The sequence below is a fragment of the Colobus angolensis genome, unplaced genomic scaffold (genome assembly GCF_000951035.1).
Source record: "Colobus angolensis palliatus isolate OR3802 unplaced genomic scaffold, Cang.pa_1.0 Scaffold74, whole genome shotgun sequence".
Taxonomy (NCBI): domain Eukaryota; kingdom Metazoa; phylum Chordata; class Mammalia; order Primates; family Cercopithecidae; genus Colobus; species Colobus angolensis.
In genome coordinates, this window is record NW_012121154.1 from 11,446,306 (window position 1) to 11,458,239 (window position 11,934).

The 11,934-nt window shown below is 38.5% G+C and overlaps 1 protein-coding gene across 1 annotated transcript in view; it reads right to left on the reverse strand.

Annotated features, from left to right (window-relative positions):
• Nucleotides 1-11,927, reverse strand: part of RELN (reelin) — a 536,970-nt gene extending 525,043 nt beyond the window's left edge. Inside the window, exon 1 of the mRNA XM_011927764.1 lies at nt 11,702-11,927. Within this exon, the coding sequence (XP_011783154.1) occupies nt 11,702-11,927 (226 nt within the window). The remainder of the gene's footprint in view (nt 1-11,701) is intronic.
• Nucleotides 11,928-11,934: the final 7 nt, after the last annotated feature.

The window sequence follows — 11,934 nt, forward strand, 5'->3', positions numbered from 1 at the left end:
ACTGAAGATTCATAACGACCCTGTGTGACGAGTACTATCATTACTGTTTTTCAAAAGAGGAAACCGAGACATAGAGAAGTGAGCTCACTTGTCCAAGATCACATGACTAAAACGTATAAAGCTTGGAAATGAACTCAGCCAGTCCATTTCCTGAGCCTGTGTGCTAGCCACTACCACAAATCCCTCAGAGTTAAGTCATCTCTGATTTCAAAGGCTCATAAATTACAATATCTAAATAGGTTATGGATAGAGTGGAATTTTATTTCTATCTTACCTATAAGATTTGAGCGATTCTCACTAACAAGTCCTGGAAACACTCATATTAATTTCCATAAGTCTGGAGCCTCTGATCTTCTCAACTTATAGGATATCAATATATGTAACTTAATGAAGATGCAAAATTCTCAGCTGCTGTTCCCTTTGTATGTTCATCACTGTCCAAGTAAATTAGTCTTAGAAGACAAAATCCTTGGGGAGACTTGTTGAGTTTCCATTTTTGTGTGTTTTCTATAAGGTTATTACATACATGTTGAGTATGGAGCCAAATGATTTTGGTTTCTGTCCTTCCCACTATTTATTCCTATTCAAAGGAAATTTTAAATACAAACTAGCTACCCATTCATCAAGATTGTTTCAAATTTATTTATGGCGCAGCATAGAGAAACTTCTGGGAATAACAACTTTAAATCTATTATAGTTTCTATTAATGTAGTCACTAATTGCTATGAGAACTATTTTGGATATGCTAACATAAAGTAAACTCATTCCAACAGACTGCTATGAATAGCTTTGCATATTCTCACAAAAGACATGAGAATTTTGTAAGTTTGGAGGGTGGGAAAGTAGAAACATGGTTTTCAGACTTTCTTTTCAAACATTGTTATCATAGGTTCAAAGCCAAAATTTAGAAATTGTACTCAAAACCCATCTTTATAGATGATCCTCTTGATTAATTATCTTGGCATTGCCACTTTCAGACAACAATTTTAATTATAACTCATATTAGACAGGGATCCCAAGTGCTAATTTTGCTCACTGATTGATTAAATAAAAATGTTTATGCACCTGTTGTGTGCCAGGCACTGTTCTAGGCACTAGGAATAGAAGCAAAACAGGCAATAGAGGAGCAAGCAAAACCTGCTTTAATGAGGTTTTAAGGTATTTATACTGATAGAGCACAGAGAGGGAACAAGGTAAAACAACAGAATACAGATGGGATGATAACAGCAATGAAGAAAAATGTAGCAGTCAAGGGGATATGGGTCCTGGGAAGAATGCAGCAATTTTAAATGGTGTGGTCAGGGAACGCCTCATGGAGAAGGTGGCATTTCAGTATGGATCTGAATCAGGAAGGACAGACATACGAGGCCATCTAGGGAAAGGCATGCTAGACAAGGGAATAGCACTGCAACGGTCCTGAGGTGGGTCTGAGCTCCTCTGTGTTCGAAGAGCAAAAAAGAGGTCCTATGGTTTCAGTGGAGGAGTAAGAGGAAGGAGGTAAAATGCTACGTCAGAAAAGTAACCAAAGAGGCAGGTGCCACAGGGTTTTATAGGCCATGCTGAATATTTTATCTTTTTCTCAAAGACAGACTGGGAGCAACTAAAGGTATAGACAGAATGGCTATATAATTTATTATTCAGATTTTGTTATTTCTGTTGGTAAAATGCTAAAGTGGATGGATACTGGGAAAACAGAGAAAGACCAGGGCTGTTACAGGCAAATGCGGGAAACATATGATATCTTAGGTGTAGACCAGAGGAGTGGCATCGTCTTGGCTTTTAGCAGAGCACCCAGGCTGCTGTTTTCAGACTAGCATGAGAGTGAGCAAGCGTTAACGCAAATAAAGTTGTAGGAGCCTGTTGTAATATCCAGGTGAGAAGTGGCTGTGGCAATGGCAAATTCTGGGTGTTTTCAAATGCAAAGCCAGCAGGACTTAGGAATGGAACTGATGTGGAGCATTAGAGAAAAAAGATTTTGAGATTAAACCATTGTAGGAATGGAGTTGGCCTTAACACAGCTGGAGAGACAACAGAAGAAGATGCTTTAGGAGAGTCGGGGGAGGGGAAACAAGAAGCTCCAGTAGCTATCTAAGAGGAGATACTGGGTGGGCAGTAAGAAACAGAGGGCCTAAGACAGTCAGGGAGTCATTAGGGAGTCACCAGCATGAAGGTAGCACTGAAAGCATTAGAATGGTCGACCTCCTGGCCTGGGCATGGTGGCTCACCACTGTAGTCCCAGCACTTCAGGACGTCAAGGTGGCAAATCGATTGAGTCCAGGAGTTCAAAACCAGCCTGGGCAACACAGTAAGACCCCATCTCTATAAAAAATACAAAAATTAGTGGGGTGTGGTGGCATGTGCCTATAATCCCAGCTACTCAGGAGGCTGAGGTTGGGAGAATCACTTGAGCCCAAGAGGCTTTCATATTCCCTTACAGGTGGTTAAGTATAAAAACCCTGGCAGTGCTGGACGCGGGGGCTCACGCCTGTAATCCCAGCACTTTGGGAGGCTGAGGTGGGTGGATCATTTGAGGTCAGGAGTTCGAGACCAGCCTGGCCAACATGGAGAAACCCCGTTTCTACTAAAAATGCAAAATTAGCTGGGCGTGTTGGCACATGCCTATAATTCCAGCTACTCAGGAGACTGAGGAAGGAGACTTGCTTGAATCGGGAGGCGGAGGTTTTGTTGAGGCAAGATCACGCCATTGCACTACAGCCTGGGCAACAGGAGCGAAACTCTGTCTCAAAAACATTTTCTTTCCTTAATAAAAATTATATTATCAAAATATTAAAAATAAAATTTAAAAAGGTCGTAAATTGCTTTATTTTGTATTTTTATGTGTCATTATACTTTGAAGGCATGTTAACTCTTTCAGGCCAACAGTATACTAGATGATTGCTTTGTGCTTTACCTGGGAGACAATGTCTGGTCAAAGAATTATGGACTTACGATAACGAAATTCCAACTTTGTTTAGCATAGATATCAGCTTTCTGGTTTGATTTTGTAATATTTATTTTAAATAATAAAATTAGCTTTTACTTTTCTTTGTTTTCTCATTTTTGAGATTACTGTTATTATTTATCATTATTTTCCTTTTCCTTTTCTGAAATAACCACCATTTTGAAAAATAAATGCCTACTATCTAAAAGGATGGATTCTGGAGAACTACGCAGCAGCTCTGCCATCTTGGGCAAAACACTACCCTCTCTGTGACTCGGTTTATGCATCCATAAAATAAGAATAGCAGTACCTTCCTCATGAGGATTTTGTGAGAATTACATGAATTAATATGTGTAAAGCATTTACCTCAGTGCCTGGCACATATTAAGTACTACTTTAGGGTTTGCTATTGTTACTGTCGTAATTCATTCATTCGGGAGTCTTTAAGTTGCCTTTTTTTCAGGTAATATTAGTGCTTGAAATTGGAGTGCAAATCCACTTTTTCTAAGGGCTTAGAACCAACTAATTTCCTCATATTCCTCCATCACACACACTGGGCATATAACACTATTTGCAGGATAAGAATACAGGAAGTGTTTATGAAAGAAAAGGAAATGTGAAAAGAACTGGAACTATGATCATAACATATCTCAACATTCACAACAAAGGTGGCCTAAACAAAGAGATTACATGTTCCTGAAGGTAAGACTCAGATGTCTGTTTCCTATGTCAATATGTAATAAGCAAAAGAAATGACAAACTTGGATATGGTCCTAGAGGCTGAGCCAGATATGAAAAACAAGGTGAAGGTTGGGGCAGAGCTCACATTCACAACCATGTCACACATCTAGATATTTTAAATGTCAACAGGATTTACATATGGTGACACTGCATTTTAGAGAGATAGGAGTGTCAGGAAATAAAGTTAGGTGAAGGAAACTAACAAGCATAAATTATCAGCATATAAGAAGCTCCAGAAATTGAGGTCAGGCACAGGTTACCTTCTCAAAGCATAATTAGAGGAGCTAACATAAAATGCACTATCGTTGCCACCTGTAAAAGTAGCATACCTTAAGGGATAGTTTGAAAATATATTGTCAAAAATTTCCTAGGAAACACCTCAGTTTTATCAAGGTTACCAAAAGCAACTCTATGAGAGGATCCAGAGCAATTCCGAGCTTGATACAGGAATTATGACTGATCTAAAAGCGAATGTTAACTAGGACATCTGTGTGTTTAGATGAAATACATATTAATTAGGATTGCATTCAGCTACAAGCAACAGAAACAACTTAATTTTTCTCACAATACAAGAATTCCAGTAATTATTTCAAGGCTGGCATAGCTGCCTGAGGATATAAATGAGGGCCCAGCTCCCTCTAAAGTTCTGTTCCACCATCACTGGCATATGGCCATTATCCTCAAGGTCACAAGTTGGTTGTATCCGAGCTAGAATAGGCAAGGTTAGGACAAAAAGTAAGTGCCTCCTGAGTCTTTTATAAAATATTCTTTATCAGTTTTATCAAGAGTCTTCCCAAAGACTCTGACTGGGTGCAGTGGCTCATACCTGTTATCCTAGCATTTTGGGAGGCCAAGGCGGGTGGACCACCTGAGGTCAGCAGTTCAAGACCAGCCTGGCCAATATGGCAAAACAGTGTCTCTAGTAAAAACACAAATTTACCTGGTCTAGTGGTGCCCACCTGTAGTCTCAGCTATTCAGAAGGCTGAGGCATGAGAATCACTTGAACCCAGGAGGTGGAGGTTACAGTGAGCTGAAATGGTGCCACTGCACTCCAGCCTGGGCAACACTGAGACTCTGTCTCAATAATAATAATAAAAAGAACCTTCCCAAAGCCCCTAATTAATAGATTTTCACTTCATATTGCTGAATTATACTGCTAATAAATGGCAGAGCAAGATATGAACACGGTTCTATCTTCAGCATCCAGTTAAAAATACTCACGTCCATGGCTCCCTTGCAGCTCCACGTAATTCAGCAATATGAAGCAATTCTATGGGAGGACCACAGCAATTCAGAGCTTGATACAAGAATTATGACTGACCTAAACAGTTGATAATAAATGTACTGATTTTCTTCATATTATTATCAGTAGGAAGAGAAAAAAGGTGTAGAGATGGCAATGGGGGAAACCTGAAGGGAAGAAAGTGAAAGAATTTAAAAAGAAAAGGAACAAAGTTGTGAAGCAGAAAGGAGAAAGGAACAGGAGAGGGAAAGCAAGGACCATGCTTCAAAGGAAGCAAAGGAGGAAAGACAGAAAATTTACAGGGGAGAAGACAAGATGAGATAGAGCAGGAAGGAGAGGGGAAAGGCAGAGACAGATGACTCAGGTGACCATAGCACTTACAGGTCTACTGTCACTCCTTTTCAGGTCACTTTATTTGTGGGCACCAACGGACATCAATAATTGGTGCTATCTGTAACATGTCACCCTTCATATCATGTAAGAGTATTTTAATCAATAATTTTCTTTTTAAACGGGGTCTCACTCTGTTGCTCAGGCTGGTCTTGAAATCCTGGGCTCAACTGATCTTCCTGCCTCAGTCTCCAAAGTAGCTAGGATCACAAGCGTGTGCCACTGTGCCTAGCTGTAATAAAATTTTATTTTGTTTTCAACATAAAGTGTGTGTGTGTGTGTGTGTGTGTGTGTGTGTGTGTGTGTGTGTGTGTGGTTAAGGAAAGCAAATTCAGCATTAAAGGATAACCTGCATTTTAAACATTTACTTTGAAAACTCAGAACCCCTACAGCTATTTCTTAGTGGGATTCAATGCTATCTAATTATCTTAGCTTTGTTTTTTATTTTGAGTGATTTAGGGCTGCCTTATACCACAAATCAACATTTCTACATTTGTACTGATCCCCCTACCACACACACATACTCAAATACATTTGCTATAATTGGTTCTTAGAGACGATAGAATAAAAAAGAAAAAATAGGTATAGATTTAGAGAAGCAGACATTTTAAAAATAATTGGTTAACCTATAGGCACAGCATTCAACCCTTCAGAAGCTCTGCCTTCAATGAGATGTGCATGGCAGGTGACTGTGGTGAAAATTACTCTCTGAGCCACACAATTGACACCAAAGTGAGATCACATCATCTCACGCAGAACGTCCTGAGAGCCAATAATTTTTTAAAGCTATGCAATTCCTGTGTTTGAACAGTCATTATGAGATATTCATATTTGAAAATTCAATTCGAATATCTGAAATAGTGCTTTTAAAACGCTTTTGCTTAAAGTTGTTGAGACTGAAATGCTATATAGTGCAGTTATTTTTTAAATGACTCTAAAATCAGGTAAAGGGGGTAGATTAATCACCCCCAATGTTTTTGAAATGAAAATATTTAGATAAGTCAATTTCCCTTTTAACGTATATTAAGTCATTACTCAGGCACAGCCTAAACCACCTCTCTCTGTCCATAGTGAACCTGCCCATTCCAACCTAATGCACTCCACCTTCCTTTTTCTCCTGAGTGTAGGGCTATCCAGTTTTTCTATTTCTATGTGACACAAAGAACTTCATATTTGTGTGTGTGTGTGTGTGTGTGTATGTCTTTTAAAATGTAAATGTTCAAAAAGTACTGGTCACTGAATTTATTTATGCTTTTCAAACATAAAGGTTATTTGAAATAAAGGGGTCATTGCATCAGCAACTATATATGAAGATTAAAGACATAATAAGTTTCAAACTAGCACTTGAAATGATCAGAAAAACAATTATGGCTTATTATGCAACCAATTTTAAATAATTGATGGAGTAAGGCTTCCAGTTTATTCTATAAAGTTGACCAATTCCCAGGCGGTAAAAAAAAAAAAAATCAAAGGTAGATTTTTAGATATTTTCTTTTGAATAAAACCAATCTATGAAAATTTGAAAGTCAAAAATGCTGACTTTAAAATCTTGGTAAAATATCACTCTTTTTAAAGATGAAAAGTCAAATTTATTGGACCAAGACAGTTCTGTAAAAACTATATTCATATTATTACAATGACACAACGTTACCATTTTATTCATTAACATTTTCAATGCAAATAAAATTAATAGTTTAAAACAAAGATTCACACAAATTGGAAGGAAATATAATTAAATAACTCCTAGTAATGTAAGAATGAATGAAGTATGAATTTCTGCCAAAATGAAATATTTTGAACTATAATTCTAAAGACTTGATTTTTAGTTTAAAATTGGAATTGAAACTCACAGTGAATATAAATTACAGGAAGCAAGATTTATGATTTAAGAAACAATCTGAACCACATCAGTAAAACATGTATGAAATAAATTGTAGAGAGTAAGATAAATATGTGACAAGTAGAGCAAAATGCTAAAAAAAATGCCCAATTTTCATAGTCCTATATAAGCAGGACACAGCTTCAGTTCACTTATAAATTGCATTTGACAAATGATTTTGAAAGTTTAAATACACTGATTATAGAATCTGAGACATATGAATGATAAATAACCGATCACCTCATCAGCAATGCAGTTACTTTAGTAATAGCAAATCAATTTACTTCAAATAATAAAATCACTTCTTTGAAAGGAAGGAAATCTGGAATATATTTCCAAAAGTTATGTCCGACATAAATATCATCTGGTATTTGAAAGGTCATTAAATTGCACTTCCTTTGAACAATAATTTTTAAACAGCAACCAGTTAATTTCAGAACATATGTGTCCTGAACAGTAATACTGGAAATTGTTAAAATAAAGTGCCCTCAATACTCTATCCTGATTATACCTTTCCTTAAAGTAAATGTTTAGTTTTAGGAATAGAACATTGATTTTCCTGTCTGTCTCACAATATAATTTTTTTAAAACATGGAGTGGATATACAGCACGAAAAAATTACCAATAGTGATGCCAGACTTACAAAATACAACAAAATCCCCCTTTTAAAACATCATGCCACATCACCAATTCAGCTCTACTCAAGGCCAAATTTTTTTTCTCTCAGTTGATATTTTAGAGCATACTTCTCATTGTTAATGGGACACTTCCCCCATCTTATGCTACCATAATAACAGAAATTCTAGTCCATTCGGAAATTCAGGTACATTGTCTCACCAAAGCTCAAGTATTTTGGGCAGACTCATTCACTTATGCTTGGCTTTCACGTACAGTGTTTTCTAATGGCTGACCTCTCCTTTTTGATGGTGACTGAGTAAAGCCAACCTTGTGAGGGGCAGTTCCTTACTGACATGATTACAGGGGCATCCAAGTCTATCCCCAAATCTATTATCTGGTTGCTCAGTGATGTTAAACTTACTTTAAGCAAAGAGGGGAAAGACATCTTTCTACAACTGTAAGCAAAAATGTGGGAAAGTTTAATACTGACAAGTCACATTCACCATAAATTGATTGGGGGGCAAGGGGAAGAGTGGCAAACAAAAACGGATGGTAGCTACCTGAAGGTTGGGGGTGAGGAATAAGAACGATCATAGGTGTGGAAAGGTGCAGACTTCAATCCAACCATCACATTTTTCACAATACTGCCTTTGTCCCTAGGAGAAGGTGTGCTGAATCATGGGGCATGAATGGAAAAGAGAAATGGCTACCTGACTAAACCATGTAGATTCTTGTTTCCTATTTCCCCATCATTTGCAACTTTCTACACACATACACACACACACACAAAATCCAGGTTTGGTGCCTGAAACACACATTGGGGAAACTGACCATGTCTTAGGATTTGTGCAAAAGAAAAGAAAATTCTAGAAAAAAAAAATATTCTGACGCTGGGACCTTTCTAATTCAACATGATGTATATGAGACCTCCTTTTGCTGAGCTTTTACATTGTGGTATACTCATGGTTCATTGTGACTAATAATACCCTTTCAAAAGAGTCATAGACAACAGAATATAAAAGATACAGGAAGATGAGAGAGATACCAAATGACATTTAATTGAGAGATGAGAACACACCAGATGTAACCATGCACTATTTATAGAGTTGCCAGTACTGAAAATAGATGGATATACTACTTAATGTAAAAATCTGTGACAATTCTGTTAGACTCGAAAGCTCCAGATTTTTAGTACTATATATTTTTTATTTTTGTTAAAGATATTCCATAGATATATTTAAATACGACACATACAGGGACCTATAATTGTGAACCACTTTTATTCTAGACTGGCGATTGCCGCCCCATTTTACATTCTGAGCTCTACCACACACCCCAGTGTCAGAGAGCAGCTGACTGATCTACAGAAATGTTCTATGTTAGGTGCTACTGTGCACACCACCTCTATCTCAATGCATTCTTTTAGGTAAAAAAAAAAAGTCACAACTATCAGCTCTACACCCAAACACAGTTCATTCAAATGGTGACTTCAACGTATATCATAAATGTAACTGATTTTGTCCTGATATAACTGTTACACTTTAAGGATCTAGAAGGTTAGAAATAAAGTCTGAAGCTAACATTTTACAGATTTCTTATAAGTTTAAGAAGACTTCTTGGCCAAAAGACCTTTCATTTTGGTCACATATCAAAATGGGCCAACCACAAAGTACATGAGATTAAGTTTTCCTATTGGCAGTTCAATTCTTACAGAAGTTGTGTGTGTGTGTGTGTGTGTGTGTGTGTCTGAATTTTTAAAATTAATTTTCAAAAGCCTAAAAGGAAAAGAGACATACATAAGCACCACTTCATTTTTAAACATGTCTTCTACCTGTAGAACATTTTACAAAAAAAAACTTCTTACTTGAAGTCCTATAGCTACAGCTAGTTCCAAAATCTAAATGTTTAATAAAATAGATAACAGAAATTTAAAATCTGACACAATTCTCAAAGCTTATAATAATTTGACCTTTCATAACTTAATACAATTTCTCTACCTTTTCTGGTGGTGGAAAAGAGGTGGAAATTGAGATTCTCCCCCGCAATATCCAACTTGAAGTATTTACACTTTATTCTTACTCTACATTATCCATTCCTTTTCAGACTTAGATACGTGATTATGATGAGTTTTAAGGTGACTTGCATTTGCTAACCGAGGGAGCAAGACCAAAGAGAGTACAATATTTTGGTGTTTTTAGTTAAGTTTTCGGTATCAAGACCTTCCAAAGTATGTGGAAAACAGAAAAAAATAATAATAAAGCTTTGTATCATCACAGGGTCTTCCATCATATCCTGACAGTTACGCCTTTGAGACCAGCCTCGCTCACTTACCCACCGGTCTCACTGCAAGATAATACCGGGCAAGAACTTTTGCTAAGAGACACACAGAGCAGCAGGCTCAGTCAATTAGGCTTTGGGTTAGGTCTGGTTGCCATCACAGTAGCTGCTCCTTCCACTTAAAGATTCCCATTACCTCAGAAAAGCACAAGATTGTTCTTGGGAAGAGGGGGTAGTAAGCACTTTTATTTAAAAAGGGACTAGTTACAGAACATTAATTTTCCAAAACTCTTTCTAAAATTCCACCAAATTAAACTCCTGCTTTACAGACAAGGCTGCCACCATGCCACAAGGAAGTTGTAAAAACACTGTTTAAAACCTCTAGGAGACGTTTATTTAGGCTAAATATTTTAGAATAGATATCAAGGTTTTTTTAAAACAGAAACTCTTAAGGATTCTTAAAATTTTTAAATGCTTGTCTATCTTTAGTGCCAGTACCCCACAGATTATCTCCCACCATGCCAATAATTGTTAGCCTATTACAGATACAAACTATTAACAGGAGCCTACTGGACAATGGTTTCTATTAGGTTGGGTATAAATATTTTGGGGTTGAAATTCTAATTAAATAGTGCCTGTCGCTGCTTAAAAGCTCCATAGGAGTGAAATGTTCAGAAGTCCCAGAAGAAACAGAGAAAAGAGACATTTTTTATTTTTCCACATACTCGATGTACTAGCTTAAAATACATGCACTACATAATATTATATTTATTGGAGCTGAATTTTATTTCTTCTATAATGTTTATTTTTGATGCAGGGCTGCATAATGATTCTTTTTTTTAAAAGATACCTCTAAATTATAAGGGATTCCAGCCTGTACCTGGAAATTAAAGCTGTGCGGATAAAATACAAAGTCATTAATAAACATCACAAAGATAATTCTAACAAGAAGCACCATGTAGAAGTAAGGCAAGAATCAGAAAAATCATCAGTTACTGACATATTAAATCACACTTTCAAAAGAATAGGGAGCTGGAAGCAGCCGCTTCCTTTCAGGAGGGTTGTTTGACACTGAATGAAATGCCAGGGACTCCTGGCTGGTGAGCAACGGGTACTTTCGGGGCGAGCGGCGCGGGGCAGTCACGGACCTGGGCGCTTCAGTCTGTCACCAGCCTGCCCGCAAAGCCCAGCGACAGCCCCAAAGCCCCCCGGGGACCTATCTGGCGGGACCGGGAGCAGGACAAAGGTCTGAAATTCAAGTCCTAGGATTAAAGAAACAAAATGCGCAGGTTCCATTTAAAGTACCTGCGTAAGTACGGGGAGTGAGGGGGAAGGACACCGAACCCCAAGAATTCTCAGGCGTTTATCACAAGCACCAGCTCATTACCAGGAAATGCGTTCGGGGAGTGGGGACATGGAGAATGAATCCCAACTCGCGACTCCATTCTCCACTAACTTTACTCTCGCTCCCTGGACCGAGCGCAACACTGGGGCCAGGTTTGTCGTGGTTCTTGTTTCCAGGGCCCCTTGGAAGAAGGAAAGGGATGATAAAGGTGCGCTGGCGGGCGCACCCGGCGGCGGCGAGCGCGGAGGAGGTGCTGCGGTACCTACCATGGTATTCTTGTCCCGGAACGTAGTAGGTGGGGTTGCCCGCAATGTGCAGGGAAATGAGCACCTCGCCCTGCTCCCCATCCCCTTCCAGCTCCCCGTGGTGGGTGCACAGGAAAAAGAAGGGCGAAAAGCGGGGGTAATAGCCCGCCGCCGCGCGCGCCCTCTGCGTCGCCCCCAGCAACAGCGCTAGGAGGAAAGTCCGCCAGGCCCAGCCACTGCGCTCCATGCCGCCG